Here is a 24,325-nt window from a genome sequence, read left to right as displayed (position 1 = left end):
ATGTGCGATAAAGGAGTAGTTTGCCCCCAAAAATACTTATTTTCTATCAATTACACACCCCATGAAGCCTTGAATTCATGGAGATGTTTTAGTTTTTGTCGCATTCCTGAGCTAATAATTTGATGACCGGCGGAGTTTCCGGTAGGAGACTCAAATGCAGGTCAATTGAGTCTCCTACTGAGCAGCCACCCGGTCATCAAATTATTGGCTCAGGAATGCGACAAGAACCCCATGAATTCAAGGCTTCATGGGGTGTGTCACTCATTGATAGAAAATAAGTACTTTTTTGGGTGAACTCCTCCTTAACAAGAGCTTGTGACTAAATAATAACTACACTGGATCAATTTGTGATTTTTTTCCATTTCCTGAAGAGTAACGGTTTTGGACATATACAGTCAATACAGTAAGAAGTCATATTCCATTCAGACCAGTTATAAAAAATGTGAACATTATAATCCCACCATATTAAATTGTCAAAGTCGAAACTCTCAATTTCAACTCAAAACTAGAAGTGATGGCTTCCATCCTCCTGACATCATCACCTGCCTCCTCCCATGTCCGTCATTTCCACCGGCAGCCTGACGGGCTCGAGCGGGCCCGCCTCCTCGCCGCACTTGGGGCAGGTGGGGGCGTGGTCGGCGAGGGCGTGGCTCTTGATGCAGTAGTAGCAGAACACGTGTCCACAGCCCACCGTGTGTGGCATGGTGGGCCACTCCCCACACAGCCCACACTCCTTTACACAGACAGACAGACAGACAGACAGACAGACCTTTATTGATGGGGGGGGGATTCAGTCGCCAGAGTAAGCACAGCAGTTTAAGTACAGTAGGGCTGCAACTAATGACTATTTGCTTCGTGATTATTCTATTGATTACTCCTTCGATTAATGGCAGAGTGCAGTTTAAAAAAATATATATGTATTTTTTTAAATATATATATACATATAACAATGACTATTAACTTAAATTATTTTATAGTATACTTTGACAACGGTATCGTGCAAAATAGTGAAAATAAATAGCCGACCTCCAAGATCACAATGCGTTAGCTTTGTGATCGTGCAAAAGAAATTGAAAAAAGGAAACCATTTGATTATTTTATTAAATGATCAATTATGGCTACTAAAAATATATATGTATATTGATTAAATCGATTATTTTGCTTAAAGGTAGGGTATATATATTTTTTGTTAAAAGCTTAAAGTACTATATTCTGATTGTAATCATTGCTACAGAGCGTTTGTTCGGTCACAGCGGTCTCTCCAGCTCTTTAGTAAACAGAATATAGTACATTTTCAGGTAGGTGACAAAATTTAATCAGGAGAGAACACTGAAAATGCATTTTCTGTTTAATAAAGAGCTGGAGAGACATGGGAGACTCCTTTTACTGAAACACTCTATAGCAATGAGTACTATCAGAATATAGAGCTATTTAACACTTATTTTAACAAAAGTAAATCACTTACCCTACCTTTAATTGCTGCACCCCTATTAATTTCGGAAAAACGGAACACTCATTACCTTCCACGCTCCCAGGCCATCCCTGGCGTCCTGCTCGTCCCCGGCGCCGCCCTCTCCGGCGCCGCCCAGCAGCGACTTCACGGCGGCTTTGACCTTCCTGGTGTTGACCAGCGGCAGCAGGAAGATGAGGAACTCGGCGAAGCCGTGCCAGAGCAGCTCGCGGTTCATGTACTGGTACGCCACGTCCCGGCCCCCCGCCGCCTCCGCCTTGCTGAACACCGCCCGTGCTCCCACCGCGCGCTCCGCTAGCAGTGGGTGCCGCCCGTTCCTCAGGAACACCTAAAAGTTAGGGAAAGTTAGCCAAAGATTATGTATATTTATATATCTGCAAAATAAATGCTTGCCAATAGCTTTCTTCATGTGTTCATACGCCTCTCAATTAGTTCCAACCCAACTCCTTGGGGAAACTTTGTGGGAGCCAATCACAGCTGGGGTAGCCGGAAGGCCTGCGCAATAAAATATTGGCCATTATGAACTTATTGGATGTCTAATTATGAGTTTTGGGGGGTGCTGAATACACTCCAAACAGGGGTCATCACCACACTGGCTTGTGGTTGTAATGAAATCCAATGGACATCTGATTTTTTTGCCATGGACATTTGTGAACAATAATATTACCAGAAACATAAAGAGCTAGCCCTGAATGACCTTAACAGGTCTGTAACTCTGAAGGTTGTTACACACCGGGGCGATTTTTTCGTGCGAATAATGCGTTTTTTTTTAAAACCTTATAAAGTCAATGGCTCCGTACATGGAGCGAAAAAGCGAAAAAGCGAAGCGAAAAAGCGTCTTTTAATTATTCGGAACGAGTCCGAATTTTGCGTATATTTGCTATTTTCGCCGGTGTCGCCCGGTGTGTAAGGACCTTTAGAGTTGAACAAAATAAGAACATTATAATAGTGTGTAAAAAATAAAATCTCAAATTTGCCAGGGACAAGGACAAGTGTTTGCCACGGACATATTGATGACCCCTGATTCCAACCATTCGTTTTTAGTAAAAATGACTCCCTGTCGGCCCGGGCTACTTTTCAGGGGGCCTATCCCTCCGTATCCACCAAATTGTGGTGGATTCCGCCCAGGCCCTTCCGGACGGGTACGCCAACTTTGATCGGCTCCCAGTGACGTTTCCCTAAGGAGTTGGGTTGGAACTAATTGAGAGGTGTTAGTAGAAACCTTTATGAACGCATTGATGATCATTAGATCGTTAGCTATTAGTAAGCATTTATTTAGCAGATGACAAAACCAACGTGGCTTAACTTTCCCCTCACTAACCAGGAAGTTGACGAGGCTGGCGATCTGCGTCACACCGGAGACGAGGGCCAGGAAGTGTCTGAGGCCCCGGTTCAGGGGCCCCCCACTGTCTCCTCCTCCAACCATCAGCCCCAGGGGCCTCAGCAGGCTGTGGGAGCGCTCCTGGAGCCAGCGGGGCCCGACGGTGAGCAGGGCCAGACCCAGCTTCTGTCTGCGGGACAGGGACCTGTAGTAGAGGGGGGGGGGGGGGGCAGTTCATCAAATTAACCGATCATGAAGAATAATCGATAATTTAATAAAGTAATCAATTAATCAATCCCTGTGTCGTGTCATTATAGGCAAACATCATCCAAAAATGTAAAAAGAACAACTTTCAAAATAGTGAAAATATCCGATCTTGTAGATTGGCAATTTATTTTATTATTTTTGCATGACACCATCGTGTAGTATAATCAAGTGGTTAGTTGATTCATTGAAACACTATTTTATTTTTTAATTAGATAATAATTTACCTGCTTATTATTATTACCCCCGGATTATTGGATTAATCAAAAAAAGTAATGAAGCTGAGCTAAGAAAATAATTGACAGTTAAATAACTAAGAGAGAGGGAGAGAGAGCAAGGAGAAAAACAATCCACATAAAAGGATGTCTACATACATATAGCAGCCGCAGGTATGTAGGTAATACATTGATATTTTATAAGTTGCGTTTTATAAGTTGCGTTTTATGTGGTTGTTTTTTAATGTTGTGATTGTGGAAATAATCCTCTGTGATATTGTGTGATTGTTGTCATGGAAGTGCTGATGTGCTAAATAAATGCATTCATTCATTGATTGATAGTCACCTGTAGCGGGTGGAGGATGACAGGGTGTTGTGGTAGCGCAGGCTGAGCAGAGCCTGGCCCACCGTGGCACTGCCCGAGTACATGGTGAACCTCCACAGAAGCAGCTGCAGCAAGGCCCTGACATACAAATAATTGCCATTAAAACATGATTTCATTGCGTTTTTGTTGCCTTTAACATTGGAACATATCACTCATGATCAACAGATGTTTAAATATATATAAACGATTCTGACGATTATGCAAACAAATCATTTGATTATCTCCAATAAGTGCGACCAGGCGGTTAAGTAATAATTCTGGACGGGGGGGGACTGGACGCTACGGTACCTGAGCTCGGGCTCCACCGGGGTGAGCAGGCCCGGCCGGCAGTTCTGGAAGCACTGGGAGAAGCGCTCCCACACCAGCTGCTCCAGAGCAGAGTCCAGCTCGAAGGCGTCCAGCTGGCTGATGCGCAGCACCGGCGGCGGGTCGCCCTCGCCCTCGGCACCGCCGCCTGCTGCAGCACCCGGACCTCCATCCGTCTCTCTTCGGTTCCCCTCGCTTTCCTCTTCCACAGCAGCTGGAGAAGAGAGAGAGAGAACAAACAAAAACGCGGGTCAGGTGTTTCAGGTTCTTAACTAATTCTTCATGTCTGAGCAGGATGTTGCAGCATGTACTGTACTGTTCCCTGCTGTATATATGGAGTCCAAAGGTGATCAAACGCTGAAACTGTAAATAAGCAGTGCTTCTCAAAGTGGGGTCCCGGCCAGGGACCCCCAGGGGTCCGTGAGTGGGTTCCAGTGGGTCCCCAGCAAATGATTTGTATATAGATAGTATCAAGTTTTTTGGGCTATTTGGAAATGGTGAAAATAGTCTATAGTAGTGGTTTCCTACATATACTATATATATTAATATATATATCACAATGAAAACTCAGTTTTCAAAGGTTTTAAAGAAGAAATACCATTACATTTTATTTTACATAATATATGTATATATGTCTGTGTGGTCTGCTCTACAGTGCAGACCACACAGAGTCAAATAAGTATTATTAACAGCAAACCGGAATGTGACTAGGGACCAAACATTGATGATGACGCTCTTGTGCTGTTTGGAAAGTTTTTTCCCCCCCCTCCTCTTCCCCTTCCTTTATACACGGCAACGGAAATCACTTTTCACATGTAAAACCCATCCATAATGCAACCTTTGAGCCACGCAATGCGGAGGAGCACGGGGTTTTAAGACACACACACACACACACACACACACACACACACATCCAGGGCGAGGCCCAGAGGCCTCTGCTCTCCCTCTGGAGAAGATAGGGTGTGTGTACAAATCACATCACCGGGGATTAGGCTAACGGCACAGTCTCTGCTACACCGTAAACATCTGCCAAATGTGAACTGCTACCCCCCCTACCCCCCCCCCACTAACACACACACACACACACACACACACTCTCATATGGATCTGGCCACTGTGACGTCTGGGGCTATTTCTTTTCCCGCTAACGCACCGAACCGCTCCCAGTGTCACTCAGTCCTCCGTCTCCCGCCGTTTTATCTGCCTTTTCCTCCAATGAAACGCTTAGGAAGTGAAGGGCTAACGAAGTGACTTAGAGAGACGGGGGGGAAGGGGGAGGTGGGGGGCGGCATGACAGAGAGAGCGAAAGAGAGTGGGGAAGAGGAAAGAGAGAGAGAGAAAGAGCTTTTTAAACAGCGTCTTTTGTGTCCTGCTGAACAGATTTGTCATGAGGCTTTAAGAGAGATTTCAGCTGGGTAAATATGGCAGTTTTTTTTGACAGAAAGAGAGAGAGAGAGATGATGGTCACTTTTTGGATGCTTCTCAAGAAGAAGAAGGGGTGTAGGGGTGTTGGGGAGGAGGGGGGGTGTTATTGTGAGCCAGGAGCACAGGACCATGCGTGTATTCATGATGTTTCAATAGGCTCCTCTGCATACACCGTCCGACCCGAGTTAGAACGAGCAAAGGAATGGAAATCAGAGGGGAAAATTCACACACCGAACTAAAGCAGGTGTGACAAATGGCATTGAGCTGCATTTTAAATGCTGCTGCTAATGTGTATCTTGGTGAACTAGATCTGGAGCCTGTGAGTTTGAGGGGAGAGGGAAAAAAAAGAGAGAATTTGAATGTTTGCTGCTAACCCCTGAACAGTGTTCATTTATTTATATTTTTGATGTGAATGTTGCTCCTTGATATGGGGGTGCAGGAGGTGCCATAGATTAACCCATTATGTCCGGGAACGCATTTGTGCTTGGATAGTTGTTTCATTTCTCTTTCAGCACGTGAACTAAAATCCACTTTGGAGTAATATTCGTCTTGGCTATTAAAAAATAGTAGATATACAAGCTCATAGGGTTAGGGTGAGCTTGTAGATCTGCTATTTTTGAAAAATCATGAACATTTGTGCAAATCTTGCACTATTTTTAAATCAAACTTTTGTAAAATATTTTGTTCCAGGGACCTCCAGAAGCAAAGAGTTATAAATGTTCGCTTTAAAAAGTACATATTCATTCACGATTTGTACAAATTTCCACGCTTGTTTTCAAAAATAGCAGATCTACAAGCTCATAGCGCGGCACCGAGTGCCGCGCTATGAGCTTGTAGATCTGCTATTTTTGAATAGCCAAAGAAATCGAAAATGACACCGATCCATTCAATCCGTTCCCGTATTGAATGGATTAATATGTGCCGTTGTGTATGTCAAGCATAGCCTCGATACAGCCGGAGCTCTAATACAGAGCTAAGCTAATCCATCAGTCTATATAGACACACACACACACACACACACACACGTCACACACACACAAGAGCCAGGTGGTAGAAATCGGCCGTCACAGTAGCTAGTAGCAGCAAGCAGCAGCAGCTCTCTCTCTCGGGGGAGAGTAAAAACCTCCGGCCCGCCCGGGTCCGATATTCTCTCTTCAAAGCCTTTTTTATCGAGCAGTTTACAAGTTATGAATGAATATGTTTTATTTGGGGGAACACGGTATTGACAGCCACCTATCAATAGTAATGTGACTATTGTCAAGGGTTTGTCAATATTAATGTAATTATGATGTAGAGGGGATCAGAGCGATGTCGGTCGTCGGGGGGCCCGAGTAACATCTCGTGTGCCCACTACCATATCAATAGCACAGGGATTGCTATTGACAGCCTCCCTTCAGGACTTGCAGCCACTTGCCAAATATATAACAAGCGAGACACTTCAGTCAATGCGGGCCTGCCTATAAAAATTAAGCATTTGAATTTACAGGGCTTTGACCGCGGACAGCTGGAAATCCATGCTCCTTATGTAATAGTCAAAAGTCACAATCAATGCCAGTGTTTACCGAGCCACTGTAAACGGAGCGGACGTGTGTGTGTGTGTGTGCGTTGCGCAGGACGAACGCCACACACACACACTTTACTGTACAGATGTTTATACATACAGACATGCAACGTGAACAAACCTATACATAGATCAATGTGTTGTGTAATGCCATTGGTTCTCAAAGTGGGGGTCTGGGGAACCCCAGGGGTCCTTGGGGGGGGTGGTTACCAGGGGGTCCCCAGCTAAATTAGTTAATTATTTAATTAGCGTCACAATCACTTTAACCACTTTAATCATATTTTATACTTTGGGCTATTCAAAAATAGCAGATCTACAAGCTCATAGCACGGCACCGAGTGCCGCCCTATGAGCTTGTAGATCTGCTATTTTTGAAAAGTTCGTGGCACAAAATATTTTTTTAGATGGGGGTCCGTGCAGCCAAATACGTATCATTTTGACATGAAAAGGTTTGAGAGCCACTTGTGTATGCGAGCACTACCTGGTGTGATACAGTGACAAAGGGGATGTTGACTTCATAATTCTCTCATGGATACAGTACACTGTACCGTGTCTTACAGAGTACAGAGACTAAATGCCCTCTCCTGGACCAATGGTGCCTGACAGTCAACAACAGAGTCTCACAGCAAAGGTTAGAGCGGTGGTTAGAACCATAGCTTGTATATAAGTCATGTGTCAGGACAAAGATAGCTTAGAAGCCATGGCTGCCATACCTCGCAGTCAACAATATCCAATCTAACATGGAACACATTGCGCTCGTTAATCCATTAAGACAGGGGAACGCATCTGTGTCATTTTAAGATTTCTTTGGGCTGTTCAAACATAGCAGATCTACAAGCTCATAGCGTGGCACAGAGTCAGAGTTGGCCGCGGACCCCATCTCAAAATATTTCGGTCCAGGAACCCCCCAGAAGCAAAGATTTGAGTTACAAATACTCGCCGCTTAAAAAATATATATATTCAAAGATTTGCACACATTTTCACGATTAAAAAAAAATAGCAGATCTACAAGCTCATATAGAAGCGCAATAATACTTACAGTACCAAAGTAAAAGTACAAAAATGTGTAATGATTTGTCCTACGTTAACAAAAACCCTGATCTACAAGCTCACAACACGTTGTGAGCTTGTATGTCAGCCATTTCCGAATAGCCGAAATATAAAATAGGTAAGCATAAAATCTACACGGTAACTTTTAAGTACTTTTTAGATTAGAAGTAAATCAAATTTTCAAATAATTATGGTGAAATAAAAAAATAACATTATTTGACTCCGAGATATACTGACGCAGAAGTATAACGTATTGAAAAATCATGTAATCAAGTGAAGTAAAAAAATATATATATTTGTTTACTAAAGCCTACAGTAAATGTACTCAATTACTTGCCACCACTGGCTGTCGCATCCTAGCAAACTAGTAGCCACAACGCTCCATCAAGCCGACAGGCAGGAGAGGAGATAGGTCACCACCAGCACGTTACCACCAGACCAGACCCCTCTGGCTGAAATCAAGCTCCAAGCTACTGTCTGTCTGCCGATAGTGGAGGAAGAGGAGGAGAAAGAGAGGAGGGGGGGGGGGGGGTTAAAATAGATAAGCATGAACCTCTCCCAAGGAGCTGACCTTGAGACTGAAGGCAGTCACAATAGGGGAGGAGGAGGAGGGAACATTCCTGATGCGTGCATCAGGCTGTGGTTTTTGGCATCCGGGGAATAGCCTATAGACAGAGAGGGTGGTGGCACTGTCTTCTTGACCTTGGCTTTGGCTGCAGTGTCTGGGGTCTGGGGGAGGTGGGGGCGGGGGGGTGCTTTAACCCATTAAGACCGGGATTTTATACTTTGGGCTATTCAAAAATAGCCGATATACAAGCTCATAGCGCAGCCCCGAGTGCCGCACTATGAGCTTGTAGATCTGCTATATTTTGAAAAATCGAGAAAATTTGTCCAAATCTTTTTTCCCTGGAACAACATATTTTGAGATGGGGGGTCTGCGGCCAAATGCATATCATTTTGGGGGTCCTTGAAATGAAACGGTTTGAGAACCACTGATTATAGCAACATAGGTTTTTCAAAAAACTGTTTTAAAAAACTGATTTAGAAGACATTTTTAGAATACCCCCAGACGCAAAGATTTGAGTTACAAATATTCGCTTTGAAAAACATATATATATATATATTCAAAGATTTGTACAACTTTTCGTGTTTTTCAAACAATAGCAGATCTGCAAGCTCATAGCGCGGCACCTTGTATATCTGCTATTTTTGAATAGCCCAAAGTATAAGATACTGGTTAAAAGTGGTTAACATCTAAAAATGACAAGATGCTTTCCCGGTCTTAATGGGTTAAGTAAGGAAGGACAGGACTGGGGGTGGGTGGGGGTGTTGGGGTTTGGCAGTCCGTGTTTATGCTTTTCTTTTTCTTTCTACAATGCACAAAAACCTCGGAAACCATCCACAAGGCTGTCATTCCAAAACGCCAGTTGTAAAAGCGTCTGGCCAAAAAGTCTCGATTTAGCTCCTGGCACAGAGCTACAGTGCTCGAAATTCCAAAGTACTTAGCTATGGTTGTTAGCGGCATAATATATTTGTTGAAATAATACATAAACGGTCACTTGGCTTTCTATGATGCCTGTAGCGAGAAATAGGCTATATTGTGCGTTGGCGACACGACAGACACATGCATGCATGCCGGATTACAACTTTTACATTTTCTGCCCTCGCTCATGTAAATTAATTTGTGTAAAAGGTCTGGCGAATATAACCTATTCCTCTAAAGCACTCCAACCTCGTTTTCTCTCTCTCTCTCTCTAGCCCTCTACCCCTCCCTCTCTCTCTCTCACTTTATTGCCCTTCTTTCGCCAGCAACGAATACAGGCCTATTAGCCGAGGCTTGCTAATGTCCTCACTATGAAAACGGATGGGAATGTCAGATTTAGAACTTTTAACCCATTAAGACCGGGAACACATCTGTATAACCACTTTAACCGTTATTTTATACTTTGGGCTATTCAAAAATGGCAGATATACAAGCTCATAGATTTACAATTTTTTTGAAAAATCTAGAAAATGTGTGCAAATCTTTGAATATATATTTTTTAAAGCAAACATTTTTAAAATCTTTGCTTCTGCGGGGGGGGGGGGGTTCCTGGCACAAAACATTTTGAGATGGGGGTCCGTGGCCAAATACATAATCTAAAAATGTTTTCTAAATCCTAACAGTATGTTGCTATATCAGCGGTGCTCTATCTTTTCCATGTCAAGGACCACCGAAAATGATGTGTAAATGGCCGCGGACCCCCATCTCAAAATATGTTGTTCCAGGGACCCCCCCAGCGCGGCACTCAAAGTGCCGCGCTACGAGCTTGTAGATCTGCTATTTTTGAATAGTCAAAAGTATAAAAATAATGTTTTTTTAAAGTGCGTTCCCGGTCTTAAGGGGTTAAAAGAGTGATGTCATCGCAGCGCGGACCGACCACAGGCATTACAGGGGGACGCTAAGATTACCCAGGCGGTAACCAGACTAATTGTTATGAGTCTGTTTCATGAAAAATGAATGTGTGCAAATGTACGGAGAGAGAGGGGTCCTCGGGCTGTGTGTGTGTGTGTGTGTGTGTGTGTGTGTGTGTGTGTGTGTGTGTGTGTGTGTGTGTGTGTGTGTGTGTGTGTGTGTGTGTGTGTCGCTACACTAATGCTTTATCAAGGCTCTCCTCTTTCTGTAATCACCCAAGACTCCTTCGAGCCATGGGGTGAGGGCCAAGTTAACCCGTTAAGACCGGGAACGAACGCATCTGTGTCGTTTTTTAGATTTCTTTGGCTATCCAAAAATAGCAGATCTACAAGTTCATAGCGCGGCACCGAGTGCCGCGCTATGAACTTGTAGATCTGCTATTTTTTTGAAAAATCTTGAGAATTTGTGCAAATCTTTGAATATATATTTTTTTCAATCGAACATTTTTAACTCTTGTTACAACTTCTGGGGGGTCCCTGGAACAAAATATTTTGAGATGATGGGGGGTACGCGGCCAAATGCATATCATTTTGGAGGTCCTTGACATGGAAAAAGTTGGAGCACCACTGATAACGGAACATTACGTTTTTTTCAGAAAACTGTTAGGATTTAGAAAAGTGGTTCTCAACCTGCGGGTCGGGACCGACACAACGGAGCTCACAACTTCTCGCAATGCAAGGCGTTGTGTGAGCTTGTAGATCTGCTATTTTCACAATATTTATCTGCGGAACCGAGTCAAACGAAATGGGGGTTTTCCCCAGTTCAAATATGATTCTTTTGGGGGGTCACACGGCCTGAAAAGGTTGAGAACCACTGATTTAGAAGACATTTTGTAGAATCGGGTCCTCAGGTCTTAATGGGTTAATGCCTGAAAAAAAAGAAGAGAGAAAAAAAAACAAAAAAAAAACATCACTTAGAGAAGCACATCCGACACAAAAAAAATAGTGCTCTGCTAATCTGGTTTGCTCAGAAGGTAAATTATTAAGGGGAATTAATTGATTTCGTGAGTACGAAGGTTGGAGTATGCTAAGGCGGTATGAGTAATAAGTACAGAAGGCTTGCAAAGGGAAAGAAGAGAAAAAAAAACAACTTAAAAAGTCATGAAACATTTACAGGCCAGAGAGGCATATCGAATGAGTGGGAGAGAGAAAAGGGAGAACAAGCTAATGAATGAGAAAATTGAACTTGTGTCTTTCTTCTACGCATCAGTGTGTGTGTGTGAGAGCGCTGGGGCGTAGTATCGTGCTGAACAACACGTGCTGCTTGTCACCGTGCTGGAGGAATATCTGAGCAACGCAACCGTCTTTTTTATGCATGAGACAGGAAAGGCGATCAATTCCTTTATATGCTTCATATATTGAAGAATTAAAAGACGGTAGGAAATTGAACGCATTAACCACTTGAGCCCCGGAATCCATATTCTGAACATTTTGCCGAAACTGCCAAAACAAAAAGAACATGAAAAAATGTATATAGTCACTATGATAATAGAATGACAACAGTGTTATGATATATTGTTGTATGTATGTATGTGTGTGTGTATACTGTAGCTATATCTATCTATCCCTCTATCTGTGTGTACACAGTATGTGTGTGTGTGGTGTCTTTCAGTTCAACTGTCTATGTCTGAAGGGCGTTCACCTAGACGTGTACAATAGTTAAGGGATGAACAATGGTTTCATGCAGCAGAATGAGCCATGGATTTACACAGCCTCTGTCTACTTATTGTGAGACCTCGACAAACAAGCATTATGAAATAAAGAAAAAACACACAAATTATGTCTATTTTGATCGGATAGGACAGTAAATACGTCTTTCCATGTACTGTAGGTGCATATTAAATCCCTGTGCCTTTTTCACATGGCTTTTCTTTCTTTCTTTCTTTTTTTTTAAGGAAAACTGTACGGCCTGTGACCTCGTGACCCCAGAGTGAGATCACAGCCCAATTTAACTTTAGTGATTTCTTTTAAAAACACACTCATTATACTAAGTGTTCACACACACACACACACACACACGCACACACGTGCACACGCACACGCACGCACACACACACACACACACATGCACTCACACACACGTGCGCGCATGCACGCACGTGCGATCAACCTCTGCATGTTCGTTCTCTGGGGCTTATCAGTGTCTTTAACAACAACACAAAAATACAAATCTGCCCCATTTTGATAATAAGTCAAGAGCATTATGTGATAATGACAAGCGCGGGGATTAGGTTTTGTTAAGAGTGTGAGCGCAGAGCACACACAGACACACACAGACACACACACACATACACACACACACGCACACGCACACACACACACACACGCTGGGAAAAGGGAGATATAACGACGCGAGCAGAGACGGGTGACTGAGATGACAGGAATGAAGTCAGTATAATCTCTTGGAAATCAATAAGATCAACTTTGCTATGAATGTCAATGTGGCAGTTTTTTGATCGCTGGCGCCGATTATTTAGAGGAATAATTGGATGATGTGGAGCAGTATATGCTGTTAAAGAAAGCATTACCGTATATATAGTGTACAGTCAGCTACTATACAGTGACTGCCATAGCGTTATATGTATGTGTACAGTATATAATGTGGTTGCTTATTTTTCCTCCCTGTCACTATAGTTGTTTATCATTACTATGCTGTTGCAAGAGCTGAACAATTGTTTTTTTTTTTTACTCTTATGCACCTGTACAGAAGACGTAACAATAAACAACCTTCAACACAGTTACATAGTTAGGGAAAGAAATAAAGAAAAGAATACAATAAAAACTTGGAAAGAAATAAAACATGACCGTGACTTTACTATTCAACTGTCACTGGATGGTTGTGAGTATTGCAAACCGTCACATCGATTAATCTGATGTTCTAGTATGCACTAGCTATAATTATGTACAGACGACTGAATTACAGTGGTGGAAGAAGTACTCAGATATGTTACTTAAGTAAAAGTAGCAATACCACAATATAGAAATACTCTGTTACAAGTAAAAGGCCTGTGTTCAAAATGTTACTTGAGTAAAAGTACTAAAGTACCAAAAGTTAAAGTTGTTTTTGAAGGGAGCAATAAGGGGAAAAAAAGACTAATCAACCAAATATATCTACACATATGCACATATCCATCTGATAAGAGTATAATGTACATGAGTTTACATTGAATAGAGTAGACAGAAAGACATCGTAACGTTTCTGTCTCTCTAGTGCAGGATTTTCTCAAAGTGGGTGCCGTGGCACCCTAGGGTGCCGTGATGCAAGTCCAGGGGTGCCGCAGGATACTTTGATAATATTTGGAATTCATCAATGTCACTTCAGTTTAACCACTTAGACTCTTTACTGTATACTTATTAATTGCAGTGAACTTGGTGCATTCTTTTTCAATCTACAAGTCTCTTCGCCAAAAATAGCAGATCTACAAGCTGAAGTTGTGAGCTTGTAGATCGGCTATTTTTGGCGAATGTTCCCACCCTGAATAGGGATACTGGGGTTCAAGAGGTTAAACGTCAAGTATAAAGTTATTTTCAATCTGTCATAATGGAAACAGATATTCTCTCGTGACATGCTGTATTTTTAAGGGGAAACATTTACATATTTACGTATCGTTAATATGACATAAATGTAAGGTGCTGTAAAGCAGTGGTTCTCAACCAGTGGTCCGGGGACCACCAGTGGTCCTTGAGCGGGTTCCAGGGGGTCCCCAGCCAAATTAATAGTTAGGAACCAAATTGACCCTTATGTGTCTGTAACTCTGAGTGTACAAATGGAACCCATTTGTACACTCTCAGAGTTAAATGAACACTAATGATGATTTTAAGTACACTTTGATACCAATACTTTTGTACGTTTACTCAAGTAAATTTTAACTACCAGACTTTAACTTGTAACAGAGTATTTCAACATTGCAGTATTGATACTTTTACTTAAGTAAAAAATGTCAGTACTTCTTCCACCACTGCTATGCACTAGCTATAACACACTGGACAACACCATCGAACATAGATAAAGTGGGATACAGAGGCACATATGACTTTCTTTCGCTGAAACAGACGCTTTCAGAAAGAAACACATGTGTTTAGATCAGTGGTTTTCAACCTTTTTTTGCGTCAAGGACCCCCAAATTGACACATATTAGCCCAGGGACCCCCATTTGAAAAGATATGCCAGGGATTCAACCATTTTGATTCATTGGGGGTCCCAATCTACACAGTTGTACCATCATCAGTGTTCATTTAACTCTGAGAGTGTACACTCTCAGAGTTACAGACATATAAGGGTCAATTTGGTTCCTAATAATTAATTTGGCTGGGGACCCCCTGGAACCCCCTCAAGGACCACTGGTGGTCCCCGGACCACTGATTGAAAACCACTGGTTTAGATGATCAAAACACCACATTAATGCACACTGCATGCTTGGTTCCTAAACTATTATTTACCCATTGCTTTGTTTTGATGTGACAACAACAGCAGAGAGACTCTTCTGTGTGTTACATTACATGTAAGTATGATGAGTAATAACATGTATTTATTTACCCATTGCTTGGGATGTGACAACAGTCAGCAACAGCAGCAGAGTCTTCTGTGCGTTACATGCATATAGAGTAATAATATATCTAGAGTGCGGACTGCCCCAACCCCACCAATGCATTTCAATGACAGTTGCTCACAAGCGCTTGATGAGCTACCCGGAATTGCCTCTACTCATTGTTGGAGCCGATGGAGCAGGCGCACTAGCGTTTCTGACGATAGAAACGTGCGCAGTAACGCTTTATATGCAAAGATCCTGCAATCCCAGATTTGACCACCAGGCGACGGCAGCTTCACTGTTAATACCGCGGTTCTGGGGGCTCGAGCGTGAACGTAAACAAAAACCTTCTTCCGGGGTCGTTGCACGGTAACCCCGCCCCCCTGGAGCAAAACCGACCAATTGTCGGTGGAGAGGAACAGCCAACCTGACCGCAGCCAGCCAATCGGAGCGCGCGCGAGCGGCAACGTGGGCGGCAAAGGAGTCCCGTCCGTTCATTATAAAGCCCGCTGTGACAAAGCAGATCTACAAGCTCACAATGCGTAGCAGACCCTAAATGCTGTGAGCTTGTAGATCTGCTGTTTTCGGCGCGAGGCACCGTCGCGCGACGAAACATCAATTTTAAAAGGATTAATCCGTTGTTAGTAACGATGGATGGAAGCCAGTGGCGACCAAACCAAACTCTATTATTTACCAAGTTATTAAAGCAAGACGTTATTAAAGCACTGTGTACATATGGTACATGCTGCTCCATATTATGATTACATGTTTTATTTTTATTAAGTGACAGCGGTGTGTTTAAAATGTGTCGTTTGACAATGTAAGCAGCTGATTAATTCCACCTGCTAATGACAAACACAGGTTAATGTTTGTGTAAAAGTCATACTTTTAGCAGTTTTTTCATTTAATTTTCAATATATATATTTTTTTTTTTCCACAAAACAAAGTACAACTTTTAGCAAAAGTTTTTTTTTTGGGGGGGGGGGGATATTTTACTTTTATTTTCAATGTTTCACAAAACAAAGTACTACTTTTAGCAACTTTTGTTTGTTTAGATTTTTTTTTCTTCATTTTTTCACAAAACAAAGTTCTACTTTTAGCAGCTTTTTACACGAAACATGAGTTGTTGTGAAAACAACAACACACCACAACAACAACCGTCCTCCTCCGGGCCACGGCGGTGTGACGAGGCGCAGAGAGCCGAGGACAGCGGCTCTTTGAGCGGCGTGGAGGTGAACGAAGCCCCGCTGCTGGACAACATCAGACGTCTCCTCAGTGAATTCACGAGTCTTTATGAGGACAGACTGAGACACATAGCTATAGAAGACACTACTGGCGCCCAAGAAGACACTCTACTGCGGGTAGGTGGAAGACAAGGAGCTTCGTTGGCCTGAGAAAACCTAGTCTTGGATCAAGACTATCATAGATGTATTGTATCGATTTTGACATCTGCATAGATCTATGATAGTCTTGGCCCGCACCCTCCAGAGCGTCCTGAACTTTCACCAGTAAATCCCGTATTTCTCCGAACATGTACAAATGCAAAATATAAGGTGCTTAACCAGTTTCCCCCGAATGTTAACTCGACATTCGGAGTCTTTGTGCAATGTTATAGTCTGTATCTTTCAATAGACATGTGTTTTAATCCCGTCTGTGCCTGAACGCCATTTCCCGCTCCTTTTCTTCCTGTTTACATTGAGTGTAATACCGGCTTTCACCGGATGCGCCCCGTCACTACCGCCCATTGAGAAACACGGGGAACTTCCGACAGAATCCGACACAGACGGCATTAAAACACTTATTTATTGAAAAATACGGGCTAATACAGGTTCCGAATCTCTAGTTAAGACTCGGGACTACAGGGTCAGCACTTAATATGATTTATTTCGTACATGTATGGAGAAATACGGGCTTTCCACGGGGATGTCCAGTGACAATTGGCGGGTAAAGCTAAAAACTAGTGAAAGTATGTAGAGTTGGAGGCGGTACAGCATGGTGTAAACAGAGCGACGTCACATTGCAACTTGGAACAAACTGGCTTTTACAAATGTTCATTTGCTTTTAGAAGAATAAGTTGTCGTCAAGGGTAGCTCGGTACTAAGATTTTTTGAAACAAACAGTGCCGCTTTTTTCAGGGTTTTGCTGCAGACAGTCACGTTGTCTGTTTATGTGGCGTATGTTTTTATCTGACGTATTTCCCCGCATTGATTCATACGGTAGCGTGGCCGAGTGGTCTAAGGCGCTGGATTTAGGCTCCAGTCTCTCTGGAGGCGTGGGTTCGAACCCCACCGCTGCCATCTTTATTGGTTTGTAAGATGATGACCGTCGAGGGTTATTTTAGCAATGTTCAGCGGTGTAAAGTATCAAAGAAGTACATTAACTCAAGTACTGTACTTAAGTACAATTTTGTAGGTATTGTTTTTACTTTACTGGAGTATTTCCAATTTTCAGTACTTTTACTTCTACTCCACTACAAATATTATACTTTAACTCCACTACTTTCTTTTTCACTACTTTGTAGATTTTGATTATTATTACAAAACCCTTCAGCCCTATATATATTTTGTCCATTTGAAAATAGCCAATCTACAAGCACAACGACGCATTGTGAGCTTGTAGATCTCCTATTTTCACTACTTCTTAAACATTTGTTTTTGAATTTCTTTCTTTGATTTCGTTGATTTGGGGGGGTATTTATTTATGATTTGTTTTTAAATATCGGAATTTGTTTATAATTCATGAAAAATGTAAAACTCGCGACCCATAAAAATGTACCTGCGACCCACAAATGGGTCCTGACCAAGCCCCCAGAACCACGGTAGAACAGAATAACAACACTTCCGCATTTAAAATGCTGCTGCGCGTGCGTCTACCGTTAAAACCTACTCATGTCCCTTCAGAGGCTCCGTAGAAACCCTAGCGCACTGGTTCGGACCTAATATCGACCCAATATATAGTACCTCCGGGTGCTTCAAACGCCACTGAGCAACTTTCATAGAAATGAATAGCTGGGGCGGGGCAATCCGCCCTCTAGATATTCTGTATTATAACTCTATGGTCCTGACCCACTGTTTGGGAACAGTGGACTAGACTAGAGAGTTTGTTCGGTAACAGGGGTCTCCCCAGCTCTTTAGTAAACAGAACATGCATTTTCAGGTTGGGATACCAATTTTATGTAATAAGAAGGGATAACTGATACAGAATATAAGTGACTGAATGTGATGACACAAAGAAATGAGCAGACGACATTGGAACTGGAACACTATACAATTGAAGCTGATAAATGGGTACTCTCTCCTGATTGTCTGGAATTGGAAGATTCACCTGAAAATGTTTTGTTTTCTGTTTATTTAAAAAAAATGGAGAGATGGAGAGACCCCTGTTACTGAACAACTCTTATATCAGAATATAGAGCTTTAACTTTTGTTTTAGACAAAAATATCACTTACCCTACCTTTAACCCATTAAGACCTGGAACGCTTCTGTGTCACTTTTTGATTTGAGCTAAAAAAGCATTATTTTACACTTTGGCTATTCAAAAATAGCAGATATACAAGCTCGTAGCGCGGCACCGAGTGCCGCGCTATGAGCTTGTAGATCTGCTATTTTAGAAAAATCGTGAAAATGTGTGCAAATCTTTGTATATATATATTGTTTTAAGGCGAACATTTTTAACTCAAATCTTCGCTTTTGGGTCCCTGGCACAAAACCTTTTCAGATGGGGGTCCGCTGCCAAATGTATATCAATTTAGGGGTCCTTGGCATGAAAAAGGTTGAAAACCACTGCTCTATAGCAATTATTACAATCAGAATATAGAGCGTTAACTTTGAAAGAAAAAACATTTCTGTTTTAGTCAATAATATCACTTACCCTACCTTTGAAGTTGACAAAAGCTCAGCCCTAATCGTCCTCACTGTTTGTGCATAACTTGATTATCTGTATCCATTTAGAGACAAACCGGGGTCTGTCGTGTTCTTCATCTGAAGCAGATGAGAGAGCATATCCTGTGCACAATGGCTGCTGGGTCATCATGAGAATGACCCGGGCCGTCCTGCCTCAAGACAAATGGCTTGAGGAAGCATAGGGGTGCTTTCATAAAGACCGCAGCACTTGTAACAGGTGGCAAATTGCATTAGGTATCCATCTGTAGCGGAGGAGAAATCAGAGAACAGAGATCCACAGTCATATTTAACCCAATCGATCCGGGGACGCATCTGTGTCATGTTAACATTTCTTTGGCTATTCAAAAAATAGCAGATCTACAAGCTCATGAGCTTATATTGTTATATTATTGTTATAATATGCTATATTATTATTTATTTAAATCGTGAAAATGTGTGCACATCTTTGAATATATATATACATTTTTAACTCAAATCTTTGCTTCTGGGGGTCCCTGGAACAAAATATTGTGAGATTGGGGGGTCCGTGAACAAATACATATCATTTTGGGGGTCCTTGAAATGTAAAAAACTGATATTATAGCATAATCAAAAAAAAAACTGTTGGGATTTAGAAGACATTTGTAGAATCCCCAGAAGCAAAGATTTGAGTTAAAAATGTTCGCTTTAAGAAACATATATTTGCTAACATTTCTTTTTTTCCCGAAGAACTAGCAGATATACAAGCTCGTAGTGCGGCACTCGTTTCCGCGCTACGAGCTTGTATATCTGCTATTTTTTAATAGTATAGCTAAAAATCTAAAATGACAGAGTATATGCGTTCCCGGAACGAGTGTGTTAAAAAAAAAAAAAGTAGAGTTCCTAATCATGGGGATTGTCATGTGACATAATTTAGCTCCAGAATGTGGCCTGTGCGAGCCGGGGCTGTGCATCAAAGCGAGGGGTAACAAGGTTTCAGAGATGGGTTTCGGTCAGTCCGCCTCAGTAGTGGGCCCTACCTAACAAGGTTATATCTCCAGAACCCAAGAGCTCCCAAGTCCTAAATGTTGACGTGAGCAGTCAATCTTAAAGCTTTATGCTCTAAAAACACATCGCTCATTTTTATCCGTAGAAACCCCATTGGAGTTATGATGGTTACAAACATGTTTGTAACACTTGTTAAAGGTGCAGTAATAAAAGAGATAGTTCACCCAAAAAATAACGTATTGTCTATCGATTACTCACCCCAAGGAGACTTGAATTCATGGATATTCTTTTGTTTATGTCGCATTCCTAAGCCAATAATTTGACGACCAGCAGTGCTTCCGGTAGGAGACACAAAGAGTCTCCTTTGTGTCTCCTATCGGATCAAATTGTGTATCTAGGTGGCAAAGCTAGTTTGTACGGCCCGGTTTAACAATGTTGTCTGAAAAAATATTGTTATAATTTCTAGCTCGGCTAAGATAGGTTAGAAAGAAGTAATTTTGTATAGTGCACATTCTGCACAATAACATGAAATTCCATGACATCCATGTGACAAAATAGGCTTAAGAGGAGAAGGTCGATTGAGGATGTTTTAGTCTGCATTGTGACTGTTGATGTGGCCTATTTAATAATCGATACGATATGACAATGAAATGCAACACAAAGCAGTAGAATTGTGAACAAAACAAACAAACATGCAGTGATTCCCCTGTTTGGTTTAGCTCCTCCCTACAAGGTGAAGCACCAGTGTAACCCAGACCCATGTACTTTATTATTGCGGCAAAAATAATTGCGATTAACGATATAATCGCGATAATCAAAATATGCTTAAAACTTAAAATGCCACTTCTGTTGACCACTTGAACCCCCTGCATCCCCTTTCTGGAGGGAACGTTCACCAAAAATAGCCGATCTACAAGCGTTGTGAGCTTGTGGATCTGCCATTTTTGAAAGTTGTACTGAATTTGCAGCTAAAAAAAAAGCAAATTCATCCTAGTGTATGACGGTGGACAATTTCACGATAACTTAAAATCTCTGCGATACGATTATTGTGAGCTTTTCTATCACGATCAACAATAATAACAATAATCGTCCCATCCTTAGTAGATACTGTGTACAGTGAATACGTTTCATTACCATTACTTCCCTAGCTGTGAGCCATCAATGATACAGACAGTTAGACTGTATGGTAATGTCTGTTTTCATTGCAAATAAAAAGTTCATCCAAAAAAAAGAAAGAAAAAAAAACAGTCACTGGCCTACTGACTAATTTCCCTGTGTTGGCCTGTTTGTCCGTTCAGATGAAAGTGCGTGTCCTGCGGTCCTATGTGAATGACCTGGCAGAGCAGAACCAGGTGCTGGTCCAGACCATCGAGGACTTGGAGAATGAAGCACATGCCAAAGTTTCCAGGCTGGAGATGAAGCTCAGTTGCTCTGGTGACACCATTGATGTAAGTTTAGCTTTCTTTGTTTGTTGTCATTTCAGTAACACATCTGTTTGACTAGACACTTTGAGGTGGCCAATGATAGGAAAGATTACTATGAAATGTTATGTACGTGTTCCTGGGTGTTATGGTAACAGTGTGCTACATCGTTATATATATTTTTACATTTTAAACAGAACTTGAGAATGTGCCGTGATTTTTCCACATCTATTTTTAGTCATGAAGAATACATGTAACAATTAATGCAATTGTTTTCTTTTGTATGACAGTGACTGTACGCCACCCACGTCTATGCTGTACAAAATAAATGGGGTCCGGGGACCCCCAGGGGTCCTTGGAGGGGTTCCACAGGGTCCCCAGCAAAATGTGTTACAGTGGCTATTTAAAAATAGCAGATATACAAGTTCACAGCGCGTCACTTCGTGCCGCGTTGTGAGCTTGTACATCTGCTATTTTTGAAAAATCTTGAAAATGTTGGTGGTTGTCCAGAACTGCCAATCCGACCGATATGTCCATATATGGGCATAGCGATATATGGGCATTTACTGATCAGGGATCTCCATATATGGGCATAAAAGGGACAAGGACTGACAGATACAGAGATCTCCATATATTGGCACAAAAGGGACACATACAGTACAATGGGTTCTCTGCCAAGGCCCCTGTCACTATGACTCATACACATATCGGTGAGATCGGCGGTGCAACGTATATAGGTGTGAGGGCCGCGTAGTGGCCTCTAGTTCTTTAACTCTTTAACTGCCAGAGTAAATAGTGTAATACCAGTGAAAACGAACAATACTGTACCTTTGAAAAATCATGAAATATTATCCGTGACCGGATCTGCTGGAAAAAACACTGAAAACTCAAAATCTCGTCATTCTCGTCAATGGCAGGCAGTTCTGCACCTTGGCAGAATCTGACGAGAACTCTCGTGGGTGGTAGGCAAAGAGTTCAAATCTCCAAATAGTTCGGACCCAGTTCTAGTAGCCACCACGTTTAAATATATATGTCACTAGACCAGACGTGTACTGTATGTATCAGTAGGGCGGAGATCTCCGATTGTATGACTATATGCGAGACAGTGGATTAGCAAAGGGCCTTGGAACGGTTAAGTGGTTCTTTATGCACAATGGCTGGAATCCCTCCCATATTGTGGGATGCAGTGAGTTTGCTGCCATTGTGCCGTATGAAGTGTATGAAAGCACGCAGGCAGAGAAAGGTCTTCCGTAATTATTGTCCAACGGTTCCCTGAGAAACCACAAATTACCATTTCATTGGTAGTGGTGTGGAATGTGGAGGTGGCGAAGTAGTGTGCATTAACCCATTAAGACCGGGAAAGCATCTGTGTGTCATTTTTAGATTTCTTTGGCTATTCAAAAAAAAAATAGCAGATATACAAGCTCATAGCTAAGAGCTTGTAGATCTGCAATGTATTTTGAAAAATCATGAAAATTTGAAATCTTTGAATATATATATATCTTTCTTTTTTTAAGCGAACATTTTTAACTCAAATATTTACTTCTGGGGGGTCCCTGGAACAATATGTTTTGAGGTGGGGGTCCGCGGTCAAATACATATAATTTTGGGGGTCCTTGACATGAAAAAGGTTTTAAGCATCACTGATATTATAGCAAGATAAGTCTTTTAAAAAAATTGTTAGGATTTAGAAGATATTTGTAGAATCCCCAGAAGCAAAGATTTGAGTTACAAATGTTAGCTTTAAAAGTATATATATGTTCAAAGATTGGTTAACATTTTCACGATTTTTCAAAAATAGCAGATCTACAAGCTCATAGTGCGGCACTCGGTGCCGCGCTACGAGCTTGTATATCTGCTATTTTTGAATAGCCCAAAGAAATATAAAAATGACACAGATATGCGTTCGTTCCCGGTCTAAAAGGGTTAAGCCTCTCTTTCAAGGTTTTTTTTTGTGTCTTTTTTTCCTCTTTAAAGAAATAAATAAAGATTGCATAAACACCGGGCAGAACTGTAAACACATGGTGCCACTTGATGTGGTGACCTTAAAGGCATTGTTCCAATTTCACCATGGCCGGGCCCTCTGTCAACGTTTGCTCTCCTGAGTGGGTTTTACACACAGCAAAAAGTAATCATGGGTTCCTTATAATACTTCTCAGCACTTATCTGCCATTATGGAGGAGGTCAGCCGGGTTAGCTTTGTGTGCTTCCAATCCACGCGGGTTCAAAAAGGTCACGGAAACGCAACTACAACATTCAATGCTGCCCATTTTTTTTCAAGCCCCCCAAACTTAATTTTCTTTCAAGTGGCAAAAAGCTTCACAGCAACACGTCATGAATACTGGCATTTACTGGCAATACTGGCATTTACTTTGCCGCCCGCCCGCACTCCAGGCTCATCAAGGATGGAGTATTTAACCCTTTAAGACCGGGAACGCATCTGTGTCATTTTAAGATGTCTTTGGCTATTTAAAAATAGCAGATATACAAGCTCATAGCACGGCACCGAGTGCCGCGCCATGAGCTTGTACTGTAGATCTACAACTGTTTTAGAAAAATCATCAACATTTGTGGAAATCTTTGAATATATATATATATTTTAAAGCCAACATCTGTAACTCAAATCTTTGCTTCTGTGGGATTCTACAAATGTCTTCTAAAAATCCTAACAGTTCTTTGAAAAAACGTATGTTGCTATAATATCAGTGGTTCTCAAACTGTGTTCATGTCAAGGACCCCCGAAAATATAGGTATTTGCCCACCACCCTCATCTCAAAATATTTTGTTCCAGGGGCCCCCCAGAAGCAAAGATTTGAGTTAAAAATGTATATATGTATTCAAAGGTTTGCACACATTTTCACGATTTTTTCCAAAAGAATTGCAGATCTACAAGCTCGTAGCGCGGCACTCGGTGCCGCGCTACGAGCTTGTAGATTTGCTATTTTTGAATAGCCAAAGAAATCTAAAAATGACACACGGATGCGTTCCCGATCTTAATGGGTTAAAATCCTTTGTTTTATCTATCATTATATGCCGCTCTGAGTGTTATTTGAC

The 24,325-nt window shown here is 41.8% G+C and overlaps 1 protein-coding gene across 1 annotated transcript; it reads right to left on the bottom strand.

Moving 5' to 3' along the window:
* Positions 1–351: 351 nt before the first annotated feature.
* pex2 (peroxisomal biogenesis factor 2) lies at positions 352–15,050 on the bottom strand. Its single transcript, XM_084048556.1, has 6 exons — positions 14,990–15,050; positions 3,945–4,176; positions 3,618–3,734; positions 2,793–2,997; positions 1,521–1,799; positions 352–733 (listed from the first exon to the last, which is right to left on the bottom strand). The coding sequence occupies exons 1-6, from the start codon at positions 14,991–14,993 to the stop codon at positions 539–541; spliced, it is 1,032 nt and encodes a 343-aa protein (XP_083904682.1). The 5' UTR covers positions 14,994–15,050; the 3' UTR covers positions 352–538.
* Positions 15,051–24,325: the final 9,275 nt, after the last annotated feature.

Source organism: Gymnoscopelus microlampas (assembly GCF_963454915.1).
Source record: "Gymnoscopelus microlampas genome assembly, chromosome: 22".
NCBI classification, from domain to species: domain Eukaryota; kingdom Metazoa; phylum Chordata; class Actinopteri; order Myctophiformes; family Myctophidae; genus Gymnoscopelus; species Gymnoscopelus microlampas.
Note: the sequence above shows the minus strand (reverse complement) of the source record. Positions and strands in the feature narration are given on the sequence as shown.